Source organism: Bufo gargarizans, chromosome 5 (genome assembly GCF_014858855.1).
Source record: "Bufo gargarizans isolate SCDJY-AF-19 chromosome 5, ASM1485885v1, whole genome shotgun sequence".
Lineage (NCBI taxonomy): Eukaryota > Metazoa > Chordata > Amphibia > Anura > Bufonidae > Bufo > Bufo gargarizans.
In genome coordinates this window covers 297,658,655-297,683,498 of record NC_058084.1, presented here as the reverse complement: position 1 = coordinate 297,683,498, position 24,844 = coordinate 297,658,655, and the positions used below count along the sequence as shown (strand labels likewise).

Here is a 24,844-nt window from a genome sequence, read left to right as displayed (position 1 = left end):
TGAAAATGTTTGAAATCTTTTTTTGTTTTTTTGTTTCCTTATTATTGCAGGCATAATCAAAACCGCTCTACCAGATATGAGCAGAGAGAACAGGGAACATTACCAAGTGGTTATTCAGGCCAAAGATATGGGTGGCCAGATGGGAGGATTATCTGGGACCACCACGGTGAACATCACACTGACTGATGTCAATGACAATCCGCCTAGATTCCCACAGAGTAAGATGCATTTAATACTTGTGCTGTGTTTAAAACCCTGTTTAAATTTGGTAATTTAACAGATACCATCTGTGATGCTCTTTCATAAATACTGTGCCACTGCAGTGCCTGCTTATAGCTTTATGCTAGATAAAGGAAAGCAGTAGCTGGTTTTAATAGGCATTTTTGTTCCCTTTATTACAGAATAGTAAAACAAAATTAAATCCATTTATTTTGTAATGAAAACCTCTACAATATTTTATTTAATGTTTGCAGGCTGAAAAAGGGGTTATTAGTATAATATTTTATTCATGAAGTTTCAAATTACTATTTAATCTGTAATATTATATATATATATATATATATATATATATATAAAACAAAAAAGAAGATTCGGCGGCACCAGTACGCTGGCTCAGGTGCTATGTCCAAGGGAATGAGCTTCAACCTTCTTATATATGTAGAAAACGGGACAGCACTCCAAGGCTTGAAGAGGATAGATAACTTTATTCACCCATGTGAAAAATAATAGCAACGTTTCAGCTCACAACTGAGCCTTTCTCAGGCTTGAGAAAGGCTCAGTTGTGAGCTGAAACGTTGCTATTATTTTTCACATGGGTGAATAAAGTTATCTATCCTCTTCAAGCCTTGGAGTGCTGTCCCGTTTTATATATATATATATATATATATATATATGTATATATATATATATATATATATATATATATATATTTATATACACACACACACAGTGTATATATATACACTGAGCAAAAATATAAACGCAACACTTTCGGTTTGGCTTCTATTTTGCATGAGCTGAACTCAAAGATCTGAAACATTTTCTACATACATAAAAGACCCATTACTCTCAAATATTGTTCACAAATCTGCCTAAATCTGTGTTAGTGAGCAATTCTCCTCTGCCGAGATAATCCATCCCACCTCACTGGTGTGGCATATCAAGGTGCTGATTAGACAGCATGAATATTCCACAATAAAAGACCACTCTGAAATGTGCAGTCTGATCACACAGCAAAATGCCACGGATGTTGCAACGTTTGAGAGAGCGTGCAATTGGCATGCTGACTGCAGTAATGTCTACCAGAGCTGTTGCCCGTGCAATGAATGTTCAATTCTCTACCATAAGCCGTTTCCAAAGGAGTTTCAGATAATTTGGCAGTACATCCAACCGGCCTCACAACCGCAGACCACGTGTAACCACACCAGCCCAGGACCTCCACATCCAGCATGTTCACCTCCATGATCTTCTAAGACCAGCCACCCAGCACCCAGCTGCAGCAACAATCGGTTTGCATAACCCAAAAATTTCTGCACAAACTGTTAGAAACCGTCTGAGGGAAGCTCATCTGCATGCTCATCATCCTCATCGGGGTCTGGACCTGACTGCAGTTTGTCGTCGCAACCGACTTAAGTGGGCAAATGCTCACATTCGATGGCGTCTGGCATGTTGGAGAGGTGTTCTGTTCATGGGTGAGTTCCGTTTTTCACTGTTCAGGGCAGATGGCAGGCAACTTGTGTGGCGTTGTGTGCGTGAGCAGTTTTCTGACGTCAACGTTGTGGCTTGAGTGGCCCATGGTGGTGGTGGGGTTATGGTATGGGCAGGCATATGTTATGGACAACAAGCACAGGTGCATTTTATTGATGGCATTTTAAAATGCATACAAATACCATGACAAGATCCTGAAGCCCATTGTTGTGCCATTTATCCACAACAATCACCTCATGTTGCAGCATGATAATGTACAGCCCAATGTTGCAAATATCTGTACACAATTCCTGGAAGCTGAAAACATCCTAGTTCTTGCATGGCCAGCATACTCACTGGACATGTCACCCATTGAGCATGTTTGAGATGCTCTGGATCGGCATATATGACATTTCCTGCCAATATTCTGCAACTTCGCACAGCTTATGAAGAGGAGTGGACCAACATTCCACAGGCCACAATCAACAACCTGATCAACTCTATGTGACGGAGATGTGTTGCACTTTGTGAGGCAAATGGTGGAAACACCAGATACTGACCCCTCCCCAGCAAGGCAAAACTGTGCACATTTTAGAGTGTCCTTTTATTGTGAGCAGTCTAAGGCACACCTGTGCAATATTTATGCTGTCTAATCAGCACCTTGATATGCCACACGTGGGAGGTGGGATGGATTATCTCGGCAAAGGAGAAGTGCTCACTAATACAGATTTAGACAGATTTGTGAACAATATTTGAGAGTAATGGGTCTTTTGTGTATGTAGAAAATGCTTAAGATCTTTGAGTTCAGCTCATGCAAAATGGGAGCAAAACCGAAAGTGTTGCGCAACAATTTTGTAGAAAAACAAAGTCCACACCTTGGGAGAACAGATCTAGCCAAATTAGTAGATGAAAGTTTAAGCTGTGGAACTGTAGAAGGTTGTTACGCAGAGGGTTAACTAGCAGGCCTTGAGTTCAGTCACAAAGCACAGAAGCACAGGAACCCATATTGTAAAAGCGGCTGCTGTGCGCCACTGTGCCCCTGCTTACCACCGCGGTCCCGAGCGCCATGTTCAGCGGTGATCTGCTGCCAGTGTTTCCTTTCAGCCCTGGCCACAGCATGCTTTCTGCTTGTTTCATGCAGCATTTCCTTAAGGGCCACCACTTCCTGTGTTTTATGGGTTGGATCATCATGTAACCTTGCCAACCAATCCTAACCCTCCTGCACATATATCAGTGGCTCAGCCCCCTTCCCAGATGCCTCAGTGTCAAGGTCCTTATGTCCTGCTAAGGTTCCTGATAGCCACTTGTGTTTCTCTGTTCCTGACTCGTACTTGTGTTCCTGGAATCCGCATACCTTTTTGATCCCTGCCTGCTTACCTTGACTCTCCTGTTGCCGATCCGAATTGCCTGACCTGTACCTGTGCCACCTGCCATGACCTATTGCCTGTCTGACTTTGCCTCTGCCTCATCCTTCGGCGCTGCACTGTTGCTCCTGGTAACTACTCAGCCTGCTGACAACGCCTGTACCTCAGGTACCTCCTGGCCTGCCTGGACCAGCTGCCTTGTGTGCCTATCCTCCTCAAGAGGTAGCGACCTGGTGGTCCCCTCGGGAAAGTCTATCCCCACCATCAGAGGTACTGTGAAGATCAAGGATTTCACTTAAACAACGCCCTTAAAGGAGGCAGGACACGTGGCACAGTGGGTTCACACCCACTAGTTCGTGACACATATGTAATCACAGGCACTGCCCAAGTCTGGTTTAATTCCTTCACCCACAACTCTGATTGGAGCTGAGCTAGAGGCCTGAATGACTTGACATCCCAAGTCTCTGGCAGACCAGCCAAAACATAGATAGAGATAAAAAGATATTTAAAAGAAAGTTGATGATGCGAGTAGGTAAAGGGGTTTTGGACCCAAACTTGAACCCGAACTCGGACCCTAATAAAGTCAGTGGGGAATCGAACTTCACTTTATTATTTTCCGTTATAAGATGGTTATAATGGAAAATAATAGCATTCTTAAGACAGAATGCTAAATAAAATGGCCATTGAGGGGTTAAAAATAATAAAAAACTCACCTCATCCACTTTATAGCACATCCAACATCCTCTTCTTTCTGCAGAACCTGCGATGATGTCACGGAGCTCGCCATGTGGTGAGTGTAGTGACGTCACCACAGATACTTCTACAGTCCTGATCAAAAGTTTAAGACCACTTGAAAAATGGCAAAAAAAAAACATGTTTTACATTGTTGGATCTTAACAAGGTTCCAAGTAGAGCTTCAAAATGCAACAAGAAGAAGTGAGAGTGAGACAAAACATTTTTTGAGCATTCAATTAATAAAATATAACAATTAAACTGAAACAGGCTGTTTATCAGCTGAACCAAATTTTCGGACCACATGCCTTTAAAAGGCCAAATCTGTGCAAAGATGTGGATTCATTGTGATTTTCTGTCAGGTAGTCACACGTTGTGATGGCAAAGGCAAAAAAAAACCTCTCCCTTTTTGAACGTGGTCGGGTTGTTGAACTGTATAAGCAGGGTCTCTCACAGAGCGCCATCGCTGCTGAGGTGGGACACAGTAAGACAGTCACTTGGAATTGCTTAAATTTATCCTGAGGGCTATGGAACAAAAAATTCAAGTGGAAGACCCAAAAAAATTTCATCAGCACTGAGCCGGAGGATCTAATTGGCTGTCCGTCAAGACACTGGATGATCCTCGACCCAAATTAAGGCCCTTACTGGTGCTGACTGCAGCCCCATGACCATCAGATGGCATCTGAAACTGAAGGGCTTCAAAAACAAAAAAACGTCTTGAAAGACCTCGTCTCCTTGAACGCCTCAGAACTGCTCGTTTGGACTTTGCAAGAGAGCACCAAACATGGGACATTCAAAGGTGGAAGAAAGTTTCATTCTCTGATGAGAAAAAATGTAACCTTGATGGTCCTGATCAGTGATGGCCAGTTTGCAGTATTCGTCGACGAACACATGCGATCTGCCATCTTTATTCCCAAGCCCGGCCATGCAGAGGTAAGTTCTGATGAAGGCTGTTCTCTGAACTGCCTGCTCCCGGTGACTGCATGTGTTTCAGAGCAGCTTGCGGCGCAGGCACAGGTATGGTTTTACCTCTGCATCGCCGGGCTTGGGAATAAAGATGGCAGATAGTATGTGTTCGTCGACGAACACTGCAAACTGGCCATCACTGGCCCTTACGGTTTCCAACGTTACTGGCATGACAAGCAGATCCCACCTGAGAGTTTTCCTATGCGCCACAGTAGAGGGGGTGCCATAATGGTCTGGGGTGCTTTTTCCTTCAGTGGAACAATGGAGCTTCAGGAAGTGCAGGGGCGTCAAACAGCTGCTGGTTATGTCCATATGTTGCAGAGAGCATTCCTCATGACTGAGGGCCCTCGTCTGTGTGGTAACGACTGGGTTTTTCAACAGGACAACGCTACAGTACACAATGCCCGCAGGACAAGGGACTTCTTCCAGGAGAATAACATCACTCTTTTGGCCCATCCTGCGTGTTCCCCTGATATAAATCCAATTGAGAACCTTTGGGGATGGATGGCAAGGGAAGTTGACAAAAATGGACAACAGTTCCAGACAGTAGATGGCCTTCTTACGGCCGTCTTCACCACTTGGAGAAATGTTCCCACTCACCTCATGGAAACGCTTGCATCAAGTATGCCAAAACAAATTTTTGAAGTGATAAACAATAACAGCGGAGCTACTCATTACTGAGTTCATGTTTGTAAATTGGATTTCTGTTTTGAGGGGGTTTAGTTTTTTTTTGGAGGTGTGGTCCTAAACTTTTGATCAGCTGAAAAACAGCCTGTTTCAGTTTATTTGTTGTTTTCATTAAATTGAATGCTCAAAAAATGTTTTGTCTCACTCCCATTTCTTCTTGTTGCATGTTGAAGCTCTATTTGGAACCTTGTTAAGATCCAGCCATGCTGAATATGATTTTTTGCCATTTTTCAAGTGGTCTTAAACTTTTGATCAGGACTGTATCTTCATTCAGCAGAACCTGCGATGACGTCACTGTGCTCACCACATGGTGAGCGCGGTGACTTCATCGCAGGTCCTTTTGCAGGTCCTGCAGTAAGAAGAAAGAAGAGGATACCGGCTGCGCGATCAAGTGGATGAGGTGAGTTTTTTTGTTAGTTTTTTAAACCCTCAATAGCCATTTAATTTAGCATTCTAACATTATTTTCCGTTATAACCATGTTATAATGGAAAATAATTAAATCACCCGAACACCAAACCCGAACTTCAGTAAAAAGGTCTGGGTTTGGGTAACTGAACTCGCAAAGTTCAGTACAAACCCAAACTTTACAGTTTGGGTTCGTTCAACCCTAGCTAGTAGTGTGGTGGTGGTTCTCCTCGAGCTTTCCTGGGATTTCTATATGAGGACAGAAGTTTTTAATGCAGGAAATTGATTTGTAAAATATCATTAAAAACATGCTGATCAAAGTATTTGTATTTGAGAAACTGCAAAAATGATTATTAGAGGACAAAATATTTTATATGTACAGTGATTAAAGCCATGATGTTGTGATTGATGCAGAATGTGGTCTGGCATTATCTTGTTGAAAAATGCAGGGCCTTTCCTGAAAGAGATGACGTCTGGATGGGAGCATATGTTGTTCTAGAACCTGAATATATTTTTCTGCATTGATGGTGCCTTTCCAGACATGCAAGCTGCCCATGCCACACGCACTCATGCAACCCCATACCATCAGAGATGCAGGCTTCTGAACTGAGCGTTGATAACAACTTGGGTTGTCCTTGTCCTCTTTTGTCCGGATGACATGGCGTCCCAGATTTCCAAAAAGAACTTCGAATCGTGACTCGTCTGACCACAGAACAGTCTTCCATTTTGCCACACTCCATTTTAAATGATCCCTGGCCCAGTGAAAACGCCTGAGCTTGTGGATCTTGCTTAGAAATGGCTTCTTCTTTGCACTGTAGAGTTTCAGCTGGCAACGGCGGATGGCACGTTGGATTGTGTTCACTGACAATGGTTTCTGGAAGTATTCCTGAGACCATTCTGTGATTTCCTTTACAGTAGCATTCCTGTTTGTGGTGCAGTGTTGTTTAAGGGCCTGGAGATCACGGGCATCCAGTATGGTTTTACGGCCTTGACCCTTACGCACAGAGATTGTTCCAGATTCTCTGAATCTTCGGATGATGTTATGCACAGTTGATGATGATAGATGCAAAGTCTTTGCAATTTTTCGCTGGGTAACACCTTTCTGATATTGCTCCACTATCTTTCTGCGCAACATTGTGGGAATTGGTGATCCTCTACCCATCTTGGCTTCTGAGAGACACTGCCACTCTGAGAAGCTCTTTTTATACCCAATCATGTTGCCAATTGACCTAATTAGTGTTAATTGGTCTTCCAGCTCTTCGTTATGCTCAAAATTACTTTTTCCAGCCTCTTATTGCTACTTGTCCCAACTTTTTGGGGATTTGTTGACACCGTGAAAGTTTGAATCAACGTATTTTTACTTTAAAATGATACATTTACTCAGATTAAACGTTTGATCTGTCATCTACGTTCTATTACAAATAAAATATTGACATTTGCCATCTCCACATCATTGCAATCAGTTTTTATTCACAATTTGTTTAGTGTCCCAACTTTTTTGAAATCCGGTTTGTATGTTCCCCCATTTTGTGGTTCAACATGAGATGCTGTATCTTTTAAATCAACTATGAGGTGAGCATATTGAACAGTTGGTGGTGCCCAAGGCATATTGCAAGCTCGTGTTGGAGTTATAGGCATAAGGCCATCCTTCATATAAGATAGGGACAGGGGCTATCCATAGTATTTAGTATATTGGGCAGACTAGATGGGCCAAATGGTTCTTATCTGCCGACACATTCTATGTTTCTATGTTATCCCACCAACATGTTCTTGGGGGACACCTGGGCCAGCAGAAAATGCATGACCGGATTCTACAGTGGTTCTACTGGCCCAGTGTGTTCAGAGAGGTGGAAGAGTATTGCAAGTCTTGCCTAACCTGCAAGATAACCAGCCCGCAGCCACATTTCCTTAGTCCCCTGGTCCCTCTCCTAATTATTGAGGTTCTATTCAAGCAGATCGCTGTGGATCTCATAGGCCCAGTACCAAATTCCGCTAGAGGGCACCAACACATCTTGGTATTCCCGGACTTTGCCACTCGGTACCCGGAGGTGGTGCCGCTGTGACATACCTCTGCCAAACTCATAGCCAAAGAGTTAGTGGAGATGTTTTCTCGAGTGGGCCTACCTAAAGAAATTTTGACCAGGGGACCCATTTTATGTCAAAAGTCATGAGGGAACTCAGTAAACTACTACAGATCAAACAGTTGCGGACGTCCATCTATCACCCGCAAACGGACGGCCTGGTAGAAAGGTTTAATCAAACTTTAAAAAACATGTTAAAGCAGGTGGTGTCCAAAGATGGAAGGGATTGGGATCTGCTATTACCCTATCTCATGTTCACAGTGCGAGAGGTGCCCCAGGCCTCTACTGGGTTCTCGCCCTTCGAACTGCTGTATGGTCGACATTTGTGTGGGTTGTTGGACATAGCCAAAAAGGCGTGGGAACAACAACCCACACCACATAAAAGTGTGATTGAGTATGTCACTCAAATGCAAGAGCGGATGGACACAGTGTTGCCGTTGGTTAGGGAACATATGGAGGCAGCCCAGCGAGCCCAGAGTAGGGTCTATAATCGCCAGGCTTGGGTTCAGAATTTTAACCTGGGATATCGGGTTTTCGTTCTGGTGCTGACAGTGGACAGTAAGTTCCTGGCTAGGTGGCAGGGTCCCTACAAAGTGCTTGAAAACGCTAGGGAGGTAACCTACAAGGTACTCCAGCCCTGGAGGAGAAAGCCGGAGCAGGTGTACCATGTAAACTTATTGAAACCGTGGAAAGATAGTGAGACCAGTATGGACAACAGCACCTGGCCGGGTTTTCTGGGGGTAGAGTTTCCAGTCCCACGGTTGGATACGAGGGAAGCAGTTGCCACAGTAAAGATTGCTGACAACCTTTCCTTTAAACAGACTCAGGAGGCCAGGGAGTTCGTTAGCAGAAACACAGATGTGTTTTCTGACCTCCCTGGACCCACTGCTATCATCCGACATGACATTGTCACTGAGCCTTAGGCCAGAATCCAGTTGAAACCATACCGGGTACCTGAGTCGCAGTGACAAGCAATCTCGGAAGAAGTGCAGCTGATGCTACAGCTAGGTGTCATCGAGGAGTCAAAAAGTGAATGGGCCAGTCTTAATACTCAAGATGGACGGGATATTACGATTCTGTAACGACTTCCGCAAACTTAATGAGGTTTCCAAGTTTTCCGCATACCCCATGAGCTTATTGAGAAGGTAGGCCAAGCCCGGTATTTTTCTCTGTTGGACCTCACCAAAGGGTACTGGAAGGTACCCTTAACGGAGGCTGCCAAGGTAAAAATGCCTTTCATTACACCAGAGGGGCTGTATCAGTACAAGGTATTGCCCTTTGATCTACATGGCGCTCCCGCAACGTTTCAAAGGCTAATGGACATTGTACTCCATCCACATCAACGGTACGCTTCAGCATACCTAGACAGTATTGTTATCCACAGCACCGACGGGGAAAGTCACCTACCTAAAGTTCAGGCTGTAGTGGACTCCCTTAGGAAGGCTGGCTTAACAGACAGAGGAGTGGCAGAGGCCTAAATGTTTCTGGTGCAGGCAGAGGTCGCAGCAGAGTAAGGGGCCGTGGCAGTAGGGGTCACTTTGAGAGGCCTGAGCTCCCAGGGTCAGCTAGCGGTTGTGTCTTGAGCAGTAACCCAGCAGTTCTTGAATGGTTGACTCGATCTTCGACTTCGTCGTAAGTGACATCAGACACCCCCAGCCAAGAGTTGGTGGGTTCGTCAGACACAACCCTTAGTTGGCATGGCCCGGGAGCAGGCCCTGTGCCCTCACCTGTCCTCAACCTTACTCTGTCCTTTTCTGTTCCCTTAGCCAGAGAACTATTGTATGCTGTGGGCTCAGCTCCAGCGTACAGTGAGGACAAGCTACTAGAAGACAGGCAAGAAGTGATAAGGAGAGTGGCATGGGAGCTGGTGTTGCAAGCGGTAAGGCTCCTGACCCATAGATGGTTGAGGAGGACATCAGTTACATGCAGACAGTACTCGATGATGATGATGTAGCTGATCACACTTGGGAGCCGGGTGATGAAGGGGTTTCATCATCATTGGGAGAAGAGGGTAGTAGCTTCCCTGTGAGGCAGCCGCAGAGCCAGCAAGTCGCTAGCGCGGCAGGGCGTCAGCAGGGTGGCAGCAGTGGGAGGTCAGGAGCCAAACATGCCCAGGGTAGACCACCCACTTCAAAGGAGCCTACCTGCCTGGGAAGTAGTGGAGCACCGGTTCGCGGATGCAGCAGCGGTAGAAGTCAGTGCATAGTGTTGGGGGTAAAATCATCTACTCGGAGGTGTGGCAGTTTTTTGTTAAGCCGATGGAGGAGGTGAACATGGCCATATGTAGAATCTGTGGGCAGAAGGTGAAGCGTGACCAGAGTGCCAATGTTGGCACCACGGCCCTGCGTCAACATATGCAGTGTCACCATAAAGTGGCCTAGGAGAACCGTGGCTCGGATGTGGTGGTCCAGCCTGCTGCAGCAACCACTGCATCACCCAGTGGAATTTAGATGATTTTAGGCAGTCAAGGCTCCACCACCTCAGCCGAAGGGAGCTGGTTGTCCTTCCCATCATCTACCTGTCCTGATGCTCCTGCTCCTCGTCCTCCTACTCCTCGACACTCATTCCGTCAGCAATCGATCACTAAAGATATTGCCAAGAGACAACAGTATGCGTGCACTCACCCAACGGTGCAGAAACTGATAGTGTTCCTGTCCAAGTGGCTGGTGCTGCACCCCCTCCCTTTCCAAGTGGAAAACTGCACCTTTCAGAGAACTGATGGCTTGTGCCAAGCCGAGGTGGAGAGTCCCAAGTTGTAATTTATTTGCCACAAAGGCAGTACCAGCCCTGCACACACATGTAGAACAAAAGGTGGGCTAGTCCTTGAGCCTGCCACAGTGCACAGCATTGCCTACATGAGGAGTTGTAATTACGGTCAGGGACAATACATGTCCTTTACGGCCCACTGGGTGAATGTGGTTCCTGCACAGCCACACCAGCAATTTGGCCAGGTGATGCCGCTTCCGCATCCACGTTCTGACACTGTTGGTAATACGACAATGTTCGCCTCTGCCTCCTCATCCTCATCCTCCACAGTGTACTCATTTTCCACTGCAGGAACAATTCACAGTGCCCCTCCTGCATACCACATGTTCAGGGCACGGTGGTGTCACACTGTTCTGCACCTCGTTTGCCTGGGCGAACAGAGTCACACAGGGGAGTAAGTGCTCCGTGTGATGCATCTAGAAATCAAATCCTGGCTTTCTCCTCAAAAACTGAAAATTGGAACCATGGTGACCGACAATGGGAAGAACATGGTGTTGGCGCTGGGTCAAGGATGGCTGAGCCATGCACCCTGCATGGCACACGTGTTCAATCTGGTTGTCAAGCAGTTCCTGAATTTTTCCACCCATCTGCAAGACATCCTAAAAATGGTCAGGAATATGCACTTCAGCCACTCATACACCGCAAAGCACACCATACTTGAGCTGCAGCGACAGAATGGCATCCCCCAACATAGGCTGATATGTGTTTCCACCCATTTTAATTCAACCCTCCATATGTTGGACCAACTGTACAAACAGAGAAAGGCCATAAACGATTTCTTGATGATCCAAGTGGACAGGTGTACTCCCCTGCGTAACTTCAATATCAGCCAGTGGCAGCTCATGCGTGACACCTGTCGTTTGCTTTGAAGAGGCCACATTATTTGTTATTCACCAGGACGACGTGATGAACAATGCCATTCCACTGCTTCATGCCCTGGAACAGATGCTGGTAAATCTGGCTGGTCAGGGAACCGTAGACATGGCGCCTACATATCCTGGCCACATCAGCCCTGTGGGAGCTGAACTGGAGGAGGAGGAGGACATTGGAGCACAAGCAATGTGTAGCGAAATGGGTGTTTTTTCTACAGAGGTGACATGGAGGAGGATCAGGAGCAGCCAGAGGAGCTACAGGGCAATGAGGAAGAGGAGGCAGAGGACTAAGACGCACCGTGGCAATATGCAGTGGAGATAAAGGCAGGGAGTCCCTCTGAGTTACTTGCACAAATGGCCCGATGCATGCTCACTTGCTGTCACGGCTGAGGATGGGGAAAACCCTCAGCCGTGCGATGCTAGAAGATGTTAACGGCTGCTCGGCCAGGACGAGAGAATTAGGGAGCAGGTCACCACCTAACGCATCCCTAATCCGACCCTAACTCCTAGCTGCATGAGCCGAGCTTGAAGGTAGGAGGGCCCATGCTCAGGAACCTCGGATCCCTACTCACCCTCCGCCGATCCCTGAACTAGGAGTAGGGTAAGACGACCTGTTCCTTCTGGACACGGAGGAACCAGAGTCTCACTGGCCAAGCTGCAGGGAAAAGGGGAACACAAACAGTCCTATGGATATGGCAGGTGAACTGCACTAGTTCCAGCCACCTGCCACAGCCTTGCTGACTGGATCCCTGTGCTGGCAAGCTGATGTCCACACAATACAAAATGAACTCAGCACACACACATCCACACACAGGAACCCAGATCCATAGCTGCACCAAATAACAAAAGGAAAAAATCAACAGAACATCACATAAACTTATGACCACAAGGGTGGCCCCCACTGGCAGATGTAATTACCAGGAGGATGTCTCCAGCAAAGCATGGCTGAAGAACCCCTCAGCGTCAGGTCTCCAAAGAGGCTATATAGCCCAAAGTGGCCACACCAACACAGACACACACAGGAAAGGGAATTAACCCTTCCAACTCCAACCAGGGAAGTGAAACCACTTAAAGGGAAAAGACACAATAAACCCTGTGCACACCAAAGGATAAAAGGCACACCTATAAAGAGAGGTTGCCAGGTGCAACCGCATGCACATTGCAGCAAGCTGCCTAGCACCAGCTCAGGCTGCTATACTGCCACATACCTCATAAGAACATGTTGCCAGCGGCAACCACCAGTGAGGCAACATATAAGCGGCCCTCACCTGTGGTTGAAACAACAAAACGAAACCGCAGGCAACAGCCTGGTCGTGACACTTGCTTACGTAGTGACAGATGAATGGTCACCAATCAGCAGAGGAATGACTTATGGCTCTCAACCTTGTTGGACCCTCACTACCAGTCCAAAATAGTGGCCTTTTTTACACCCGCTGAGAGGTAGGACAAACTAAACTATTATAGAGACATCCTATGTAGTCAGTTGGCCGCTGCCTGTCTTTGCCATTGTCCATCCTCTCACAGGTCTGACTGGAGGGGCCCTCTGTGCTCACGTTCCACTGCCATGGCTGCTGGGGAGGGGTGGGGTGGCAGGAGCAGTACCATCTCCATCAGCAGCAGCCTGAATCTAGAGTAGCTGATGAGCAGCTTTCTTCTCCCTCCTAGTGAAGAAACTACTTATCAGGAGCTAGACATAGAGCAGAACCTAAACCAGCAGGCGGTGGCATACTTGGAGTGCACCCTGCCAGCCATCATTGAAGATCCCCTGGACTACTGGGTAGCCTCACTGGATTTGTAGCCACAGCTGGCCGAGTTTTCCCTGGAAAAGCTATCCTGCCCGGCCTGTAGTGTGGCATCAGAGCCGGTGTTTAGTGCAGCAGGGGCCATATTTACCCCAAGAAGAACTTCCCTGTCCACCCAAAATGTGCAGAGACTGACCTTTGTCAAGCTGAATCAGGCGTGGATCAGCCAGGATTTACACCCACCGATGCCCGATGCATCAGACTAGATCATCCATGGTGCCACATCAACACTTTGACAAAAGAGACCGGTTTCTTCTGGCTACCTGCCTCAGCTACTATTCTGATGCTGCCACCCGCCTGATGCCACACATCTGATGCCAAGTGCTTCTTCTTTCGCCCACCATCTTCAGCTGGTACTGGTATTGCCACCCACCTCCCCACTCTGTCACCAGGTCACTCTGTGATCTCCTGATGCTGCTGCCACCTCCACACTATGTCATTGTGCCACTCTTTGGCCTGCTGATGCTGCCGCCACTTCCACACTTTCATTGTGCCACTCTGTGGCCTCCTGATGCAGCTACCACCTCCACACGTTCTCACCTTGCCCCTCTGTGGTCTCCTCATGCTGATGCCACCTTCACACTATGTTACATTGCCATTCTGTGGTCTTCTGATGCTGCTGCCACCTCCACACTATGTCATTGTGCCACTCCGTAGCCTCCTGATGCTGCTGCCATCTCCACACTGTCATTGTGCCACTCTGTGGCTTCCTCCTGATGCTGCTTCCACCTCACAAATATGTCATAGGGCTCTGTGGACTTTTCATGCTGTTCCCACCCTCCCCACTTCATGACTGGGCCACTATTTCGCCTTTCAAAATTTGCTCATCTCTAGTATTGACCTCCTGCATTTAACTAGTATTTAGAGGATTTCAAAGAAAGATTAAAATGCCTTAGTGTTCTGATATCTTGTGTTAAGGAAATTCTTCTAAAAGCACATTTTCTTTACATGTTACAGGCATCTATCAGTTTGTCACCTCGGAATCTGCTTCTATTGGAACAGAGATAGCACGAATAAAAGCTCTTGATGCAGATGTGGGTAAAAATGCAGAAATTAAATATACTATTACAGATGGAGACGCCAAAGATTTATTTGAGATCATCACAGATCAGAATACACAGGATGGAATTATAATGGTTAAAAAGGTTATTATATCTTATACATTTTTTTTAGCAATGTATGTGCAGTAATGCATTCAACATGTAACATAATGCTCACTAAGGGAGAGTTCACATCACCATTTCATTTTTCATTCTTCTGATCCAAACCAAAAAAAAAAAAAAAAATGGATCCTGTAAAAAAAAAAACAAAAAAAAAAATAACACATCCTGTAAGGGTACTTTCACACTTGCGCTAAAATTTTTCGGTATTGAGTTCCGTCCTAGGAGCTCAATACCGGAAAAAAAAAAACTGATCAGTTTTATCCTAATGCATTCTGAATGGAGAGCAATCCTTTCAGTATGCATCAGGATGTCTTCAGTTCACTCACTGTATTTGCATACAGATTGCCGGATCCGGAACTGCCTGCCAACAACTCAAGTGTGAAAGTACCCTAAAAATAGATCCTTTAAAAAATTGATTCTGTAAAAAAAGGATCCAGTGGATCAGTCAATCAGTTATACACAGTTGGCATCCTTTTGCGCCATTTCCGTGTGTGCATAACTGATGCACAGGATCCATTTTTTTTTTTTTACAGGATACTGTGTTTTTTTTTTTTTTTTTCTGATGGATCACTAGAAAAGAAAATGAAATGGTAATGTGAACTGAACTCTCCCTCAGTTATACAAATACTTACTTTGAGGCTCATTGATTGCTATGTGGTCTTATTGTACAGTACCTTCTTATGTCTCTAATTTCATGTAGAGACATATAGATTATTTTTTTTTTCTTCTAGACTCCTTATTGATATATTCTACCAGATGCCATACAATCTAATAGAACTATGGAGAGAAACTCTCCATAATATGGTTTTATATGCCTCCTTTATACCCATCTAACTGGATAGGACTGAGCTTTCAGTACATATCTGATTACATGTACAGAGCCGTCTAGTTCTCGTGCACAGTGGCTCCCTCCAACCAACTGATTGCCACAGTTTTTGTTATTCACCGGAACAGCACTATTACAGTAATACTAAATATATATAATTTTTTTGTGCTTTAATACTGGAAAAAAAGCTAAAAATATACATATATACATTGCCTTATTCTGACCCCCTTAACTTTTTAGTACTATAATAAAATGTCTACAGTGCTATATGAGAGATAATTTTTTGCATAGTGATCTGTAGTTTTTATTGATACCAATTTTGAGTATGCTTGACTTTTGATCACTTTTTATTCATTTTTTTTGGGGGGGGGGAAGTAAAGCTACAAAAAACTCAATTGGGCGTTTTCTTTTTTTCTTCTTTTTGTTAGGTCATTCACCATATGGCATAAATATGTTGATATTTTAATAGTACAGGCATTTTGGCATCAGTGACCACGCATAGACAATAATGCTCAGAGGGCGAGTTAGAAAAACAGGAATATAAATTAAGAGGGAGGCAGATATGGGTCTCTTCCCCTGTAAATTTTTTATCAACCCTAAGGATAAAGCCACACATAATTCTTGGGGCACCCAGGTTAGGACCTTTAGTGAACCAACACTTAGCATCTATCCTGTGGTCAGACGGTCAATTTAATATATGGCCTCTTATCATGGTTAATTTTAAAACCCTGGGAAACCCATTTAATTTAAATTCACTATATGGCTGATTAATTAGAGATTTGAGTGTTACTCCTATTTTTTGCTCTCTTTTCTTCTTCATACAAATATGGTATTGGACACTAACCTGTTGTACTGTTTTATTTATATTTTTTTATCTTAATGAAAAACTGCTTGACAAAAATATTTCGGATTGTACCTTTCTTGTGGGACCTACAAATTATGAATAATATCACTCTTTCAACTTTTTTTCTTATTAAATGTTGCATTGTCAGTCTAGTTCATATTTAGTACATATTCTTTGAAAACTAACCAGCCTTTTTTCTTTCATGATGGAATTTTTTTTTTGAGATTAGAGTTAAGCAACAATACTATCATGCTGTTTAATGTCTCTGGTTAGGAAACTGGATCAGGTGCTCCTTAATATAGCCTTTTTTTGCTATAAAAAGATGACTGCTAAGGCAGAAGTGCCTGGAACCATCTCCCTTAGTTTTTAATTAATCCTCTTTTCTGTGTAATTTTGAGATTTTTTTTTCACTTAACACCTTAAGGACCTTGCTAGTGTTGAAAGAGCACCAAAGTGTTCGGGTGCTCGTGTCAAGCACCTCGGGATACCCTGGTGCTCTACCGAGCACCCGTGCACAATGGAAGTTAATAGGAGAACCCGAGCATTAAACCAGGCACCCCCTGCTCTGAAGATGGGAGGGTGTCTGGTTTATAAGAAAAGGTCAGAAATTGATGGAAACACCACTGAAATGGTTCAGGAGAGCATGGGGAGAATGTCTGGATGCATCTTGGACTCCGAGGTCACTGCTGGGAACGATGTTGTCCGAGTAGCATGCCACTTTTACAGACTGAGAATAATACGCACACAAACAAAGATAAATTTGATTTTAGAGGAATTGTTGTTACAAAACATTGTTTTCTATATATTTACGTGTATATAAAATGCAAGTGCTGCCAAGAATTACACAGAAGAGGCACTCCGATACAACCTGTATATTACATAATGGAGGGCCTCATTCACATTGTGGTACAATTGTTCAGGTAGTGTGACTCCTACACTCATAAAGCCTATGCACTAAGTTAACGGGCTTCCAAAAATTACAAGGAACTGGCACTCCAATACACCCTTTATTACACATAAAGGGGGGCATCATACACCCTTGAAAAATGATGATTGCTGACCCCTCAAAAACATTAGGAGCAAGGGCCTGCTGGTGATCCTCTAAAACCTTAGGGGTGACGGCCTGCTGCTGAGCTGACCATCTAAAACATTAGGGATGAGGGTCTGCTACAGAGCTAACTCTCTAAAACATTAGGGGCAAGTGCCTGCTGCTGATCTGAGCATCGAAAAAATTATAGTTGACTGCCTGATGCTTAGCTAACCATTGAAAATATAATGGGCGAGGGCCTGCAGGTGAGCTGACCCTCTAAAACATTACATGCGAGGGCCTACAGTTGAGCTGACCCTCTAAAAGATTGTAGGTGAGGGCCTGCTGGTGAGCTGACCCTCAAAAGATTGTAGGTGAGGGCCTGCTGGTGAGCTGAGCTCTAAAACATTATATACGAGGGCCTACAGGTGAGCTGACCCTCTAAAACATTGCAGTTGAGGGCCTGCTGGTGAGCTAGCCCTCTAAAACATTATATACGAGGGCCTGCTGGTGAGCTAGCCCTCTAAAACATTATATGCGAGGGCCTGCAGGTGAGCTGGCCCTCAAAAACATTGTAGGTGAGGGCCTGCAGGTGAACTGACCCTCTAATAGATCGTAGGTGAGGGTCTGCTGGTGAGCTGAACCTCAGAAACATTATATGCAAGGGCCTGCTGGTGAGCTGACCCTCTAAAATATTATAGGTGAGGGCCTGCTGGTGAACTGACCCTTTAAAATATTATATGCAGGGGTCTGCAGGTAAGCTGACCCTCTAAAAGATTGTAGGTGAGGGCCTACAGGTGAGCTGACCATCTAAAAGATTGCAGGTGAGTGTCTGCAGGTGAGCTGTCCCTTTAAAAGATTGTAGGTGAGGATCTGCTGGTGAACTGGCCCTGTAAAACATTATGGTTAAGGGCCTGCAGGTGAGCTGACATTTCAAAAGATTGTACGTGATGTTATGGGAAACATGCTGATGTAAGGCTGGGACTGCACAACGTGAAAAATATTGGTGGCTGGGGACAATGTACCGCGGGACAGCTGCCACCATCAGGCTGTGGAAAGCCTCAGTGTCCACAAGCCTAAATGGCAACATTTCAAGGGCCAGCAGAGGTGCGCATTTAGTGCTATGGTCTGTGAGTGCGTGGTTGGGTATTTACGGTTTTGTTCAAAGACCTGGTGGATATGCAAGCTGATGGTGCTTGCAAAGGTCCAGTTGCATGGCGGGAGGCATCCGGGTCTGCCTCTTGGACATGGGATCGGCCAGCACGTGGGAAAGATGAGGCAGTTGTGTGATCCGCAGACACTGGTTGTGGACCCAGGCGTTCGGCCCACCTATTAGGGTGCTTTGATGCAATGTGGCGGATCATGCTGGTGGTGGTGAGGTTGCTAGTGTTCATGCCCCTGCTCATTTTGGTACTGCACAAATTGCAAATGACAATTCTTTTATCGTCCGCACTTTCCAAAAAAAAACTCCAGACTGCGGAACACCTACCCCTTGGCATGTGAGATTGCCGTAAGGGAGTGCTCTAATAAACAGTTGCGGGCCTGTTTGGTGTGGCCTGCCTTCTCCCTTTTGCCACCCCACTGCCTCTTCCAGCCTGTTGCGGTGCTGCGGATCCTTCCCCCTCTGTATTGCTGTCCTCACTCGGCTTGCCATCTTCACAGGTTTAGTCAGTGACTTCATCGTCCAGCACCTCCTCTTCCACTTCCTCACTCTGGTCATCCTCCTGACTTGTTGACCTAATAACAACCTCAGTTATTGACAACTGTGTCTCATCCTCATCATGAACCTCTTGAAACACTAACTGCGGTTGACTTATTGGCAACTGTGTCTCATCATCATCATCTACCTCGTGAAACATTAATTGCCGTTCCCCACCATCATCTTTTTCTGACTGTGGATGCTCCAGAGTTTGGGAATCAGGGCACAATATCTCCTCAAGTCCCTCTTCAAGTGGGCTTGGTGAGAGGCCCAAATTAAGGAATGGCAATGAAAACAGCTCCTCGGAATATCCGAGTGTGGGATCACTTGTTTGCCAAGACTCTCCATGGTGGGTGGAAGGAGTATCAGGGTGAATATTCTGTTGACCAGACTCTAGGCTACTAAGACTGGACTTTGTGGAACACAGGGTGTTGCTTAACCGACTGAAAGCATTATCTGCTGCTATCTAACTGACCACCTGTTCGCACTGGTCTGATTTTGAGATTGTTGTCCTGCGCCGCCCTGCAAACTGGGACATGAAGCTAGGTATCGTGGATAAGTGTGTTTCTTGTGCTCTGGCAGCAGGCACAGTTTTACCATGCCCAGCGCCACGGCCTCTGTGTACACGTGCACTTCCCCTTACTGCCCGCCGTGCGCATATTAAATGTTATATATGCTTGAAAGTATGTCAAACGTACAGTAGCACAGATTTTGTAAGTGTATGCGCAAATAGAGTACACAAAATGTCACAGATATTTTTAGGATGCGCACATTTTAAACAGGAGGTATAGCGCAAGTAATGTTGCTGTCACCACCGCCTAATAAAAAAATCACACTGAATGAATGTCACTGATATTTAGGATGTGCATAAGTTAAACAGGAGGTATAGCGCAAGTAATGTCGCTATCACCAACGCCTAATAAAAGATTACACTGAAAAAAATTGGACTGAATGTCACTGATATTTTGGATACGCAAACGTTATACAGGAGATGTAGCGCAGGTAATGTAACTGTCCACAGCGGACACCATCTACGGAAAAAGTACCTTGGATGTCACTGATATTTTTAGGCTGCACACACTTTACACAGGAGATGTAGCGCATATAATGTTGCTGTCGCCAGTGGCGAAAAAAATCACACTGAATGTCACTGATATTTTGGATGCGCTAACGTTATACTGGAGATGTAGCGCAGGTAATGTTGTTGCCACCAGCAGCAAAATTTTTTTACTGAATGTCACTGATATTTCAGATATGCTAATGTTATACAGGAGATGTAGTGCAGGTAATGTAACTGTCCGCATCGGACACCGTCTATTGAAAAAGTACACTGGATGTCACGGATATTTTTAGGCTGCGCACACGTTAGATGGGAGATGTAGCAATTGCCGCTGTCTGCAGCTGCCAAGCAATTGCAAGCTATTTAGCGCAGGTTGCGCTTAAAATATATATTGCTGCCAGATACAACTATAGTCCTTAAAAGGACTTTTGGGTCTATAACAAGTGTAAAAGCTAAAATATTTATATTTCACTCCCTACTCTATTTCTCCCTTCTGCTCTCCAGCTCTCCCTGACCAAGACTGAGACGAAAATGTGTCATTGTGTGCTATATAACACCCAATGACGCGTTCCGTCCAGCCAATCACTATCAAGTCAGTAGCCAACATGGCTATGGCATTACAGTGAATGGCTGTATTTATCTGCACGTTTATTGGCTGCATAGCAACCAACAAACATGCGGGGAGGAGACTCGAGCATCGCGCTCGAGCCCACGCGGTATTCTGCTGAACACAGCGATGTGCAGAGTAAAATTAGTGTGCGGCCAAGCATGTTCACCCAACACTAGACCACTTCAATTCTAAAATCACTTTGTGTGGAAACCACCTATAAATGACCCCATTGTAAAAACTACACCCTTCAAGTTATATATAACAGATTTTACAAACGTTATTAACCCTTTAGGTGTCCCACAAGAATTAAAGAAAAAAGTTGTTGACATTTTTTACATTTCATTTTTTGGGCAGATTTTCCATTGTAATTCATTTTTTCCTGGTACACATTAAGGGTTAACAGCCAAATAAAACTCAATATTTATTTCCCCAATTCTGCAGTTTACATAAACACCCCATATGTGGTGATAAACTGCTGTACAGGCACACGTCAGGGCACTGAAGGAAAGGAGCGCCATATGGATTTTGGAGGGCAGATTTCACTGGGAAAATTTTAAGTTGCCATATGGAATTTAAAGACCCCACGATGCACCCCTAAAGTAGTAACTCTAAAAAAAAGACCCCATTTTGGAAACTATGTGATAAGGTGGCAGTTTTGTCTCTAGTATTTTAGGGTACATATGATTTTTGGTTGCTCTATATTACACTTTTTGTGAGGTAAGGTAACAAAAAATAGCTGTTTGGCACAGTTTTTATTCTTTGTTTTTTTTTTTATGGTGTCCACCTGACAAGTTAGATCATGTGCTATTTTTATAGAGCAGGTTGATAAGGACACAACAATACCAAATATGTCAACTTTTATTTTTATTTTGTTTCAGATTTACATAATAAAGCATTTTTTTTATAAATCATGTTTTAATGTCTTTTTTTTTCTGAAAGCCATATTATTTTTAATTTATGTAGAGGACCAGTTTTTGCGGCATGAGGTGACCGTTTGATTGGTACTGTTTTGGAGTACATACTACTTTTTGATTGTTTGGTATTCCACTTTTTGTGATGTATTGTGCCAATTTTTTAATTTTTTTTTTTTGCCACGTTTTTTTTTTTTTTTTTTTTTTTTTTTTTTACAGTTTTTACCTGGCAGGGTAAATCATATGATTTTTTATAGAGCAGGATGTTACAGATGTGGCGATAACTAATTTGTCTATTTTGTTATATTTATTTTGGTTTTACACAATAAAGGCATTTTTGAAAGAAAAGCAATCATGTTTATATGTCTCCATTTTCTGAAAGCCATATTTTTTTATATTTTTTGGGCGATTGTCCTAGATAGGTTCTCATTTTTTGCAGGCTGTAATGACGGTTTTATTGGTACTATTTTGGGGGTGCGTATGACTTTTTGATCGTTTGGTATTACACTTTTTGTGATCTAAGGTGACCAAAAAAAATTAAACAAAAAAATTATGTTTTAGTGTCTCTATTTTGGGAAATCCATATTTTTTTTTTTGGGGGGGGGGTGATTGTCTTTTTTTTATTTTTATATTTTTATTTAAAGTTAATGTAAAACATACATGTCAGGCTAGAGGACACTTTGGTCTGTTGTGCTATAATTGCTGATTGAGCCTCTTCAAGCGTTTCCACTCTCCGGCCTATGTGGCACACATTCTCTTTAATAGAGATAAGGTCTTGGCTAAGGGGTCCTAAGGCATCTGCCAGGGCTTCTTTTAGAAAGGCCCGAGAGATCAGAAGAAAGTCTGCCTCAGGGAAATCTTCCCCTACCTTGTCAGCGCCATCTTGGATTCTTTGTTCACCGCCGCTGCAGCTGCTTTCTTTATAAATTTCTCCATTTCTCCTGGTTGGCTTGAAGATTGGCCATGTCCCGCCGGGTCAGTGGGTTTAGGCCCTCCAATATTTACCATTTTGAGTCCAGTGAAATGGGTAAACAGGCTATAAGGGATATTCTAGCAGCAGAGCCTCACTTCACACGTCCATTTGCCTCTAGTGTTGGCTCTGCCCCTTTTCTGGGTGATTGTCTTAGTTAGGTCTCATTTATTGTTGGATGAGATGACGGTTTATTGATATTATTTTTGGGTATATATGAATTTTTGATCACTTGGTACTACAGTTTTTGTGATGAAAGGCTGTGATGGCCAGTTCGCAGTGTTCGCCAGCAAACACATGCGGGCTGCCATCTTTAGCAAGGTTAGACTCACCCATCCGGCGATGCACAGGCATCGAGAACAGACGCCGGAGGCCTTCATCGGGCTATTCTCTGAACTGCCTGCTCCCGGTGACCGCATTTGATTTCAGACCGGCTCGCGGCACAGGTGAGGGCTTACCTGTGCATTGCCAGACGGATGAGTCTAACCTTACTAAAGATGGCAGCCCGCATGTGTTCGTTGGCGAACACTGCGAACTGGCCATCACTGATGAAAGGTGACAAAAATAATTTTTTTAGCACTATTTTTTTATTTGTATTTTTTTACAGTTTTGACCAGATGGGATGGATCATGTGATATTTTTATAGAGCAGGTTGTTACACACGCAGTGATACCTAATATGTCTGTTTTTATGTTTTTTTTTTAAATTTAATTTTATATATCTCTTTTTATGGAAAGGAGCTTTTTTATCAAACTTAATTTTTTTATTGTTAAAAACACTTTTATTTCACTTTTGTCCCACTATGGGACTTCAATATTACAGGGTATGATCCCTGTTTCAATACAGCACAATACATCTGTATTGGACTGCATTGACTATCAGTGTATTACACAGTGTAATACACTGATAGTTTGACTATGAGACCCAGCCTGGGGGCTGGGCCTTATAGGCATCCATACATGCCGGGCCCCAAGGCCTTTGAATGACTTGGGGCTGCCATGGCAACCATCAGGTCCCCGCAACAGCAGCCTCTCATATGCCGCGGCATATGAGGGGTAATCCACCGGCATCTGCGTTATCACCGATGCTGGTGGATGAAGCAGGGATCTGTCAGTCAGTAACAGCCAGATCCCTGCCACTGATCGTGGAACCACACACAGGGGGGAAGAATGACCGCAAGACGAAAATGCTCGTCCTGGGGCACGAAGTACCGGCCATTTAGGACGTCCTGGGTCCTTAAGGAGTTAAATAGTTTATCTATTTAAGGGCGGGTTCACATCACCGTTATGTATTCCATTTTTGTTTTCCGTTATAACATGGGTATAATGGAAAATAACAGAATCCATAAGACGCAATTCAAAATGGAAGCCTTTAGGTGGCATTCCGTTTTGATCCTTCATAATACAAGTCTATGTGCAGCATAACGGATCCGTCTGGTTTCCGTTATACAGAACTGAAAAAAAAGTCATGTCGGCAGAACTTTATTTTCCATCTTGCACAACGGGAACCAGATGGATCCATTATGATTCCCATAGACTTATATTATGATGGATCAAAACAGAAAGCCTCTGAAAGTCTTTCATTTTGACTTACGTCTTATGGATTCCGTTATTACAAAAATGCAATCCATCGGTGATGTGAACCCGCCCTTACTAAAGAGTAGCTGTAAATAATTTAGAAACTGTGCTCCTGTGTATACGGCATCTGGTTAAATGATAAGATAGCACAAAATAAATATACACTGTAAGTAGTGCCTCTGTGTAGTCTAATTGAGCTTTTGGTGATGTATTATTTTGCTCTTTTATGTTATTTTATTTTATAGAGATATAACATTAACATTTTATAACTTTTGTTCATTTAACATTCATACAGCCTTTGGATTTTGAAAGTCAAAGACTGCACACTTTTCAAGTAGAAGCCACCAATACATATGAAGATCCACAATTTACTCACCTTATCTCATTTAAAGATACAGCTATTGTGAAAGTACTGCTGAAAGATATTGATGAGGCCCCTATTTTTAGTAAACCTTTCTATGTGTTTGAAGTGAATGAAGACACCAAAGAAGGTAGCATAATTGGTCATGTAACTGCTCAGGATCCTGACTCAGCAAAGAACTCTGTAAAGTGAGTATAATTGTTTTCAGAAAGCTACAGTATATTGGTACAACATATTTTCTGACCAATCATTGGTCAGATGGCCAATCACACACACACACAGATCTTTTTCTTATACACACCAATTATTGGCCTGATAGGATAGAAATTGGTCAGATAATCTATTGTGGTAATACAACAAACAATGCTAACCATGCTTGATAAAGATCCCAAATAGAAATGAGGGAATTGACGCTGACAAAGTGGAATTCATTT

General features: G+C 44.0%; 1 protein-coding gene across 1 annotated transcript in view; it reads left to right on the top strand.

Annotated features, from left to right (window-relative positions):
- The first annotated feature begins 55 nt into the window (after positions 1-55).
- LOC122938332 (cadherin-9-like) overlaps positions 56-24,844 on the top strand; it is a 147,656-nt gene continuing 122,867 nt past the window's right edge. Inside the window, exons 1-3 of the mRNA XM_044293782.1 lie at positions 56-218; positions 14,320-14,507; positions 24,345-24,598. Of these exons, the coding sequence (XP_044149717.1) occupies positions 77-218; positions 14,320-14,507; positions 24,345-24,598 (584 nt within the window). The 5' untranslated portion in view covers positions 56-76. The remainder of the gene's footprint in view (positions 219-14,319; positions 14,508-24,344; positions 24,599-24,844) is intronic.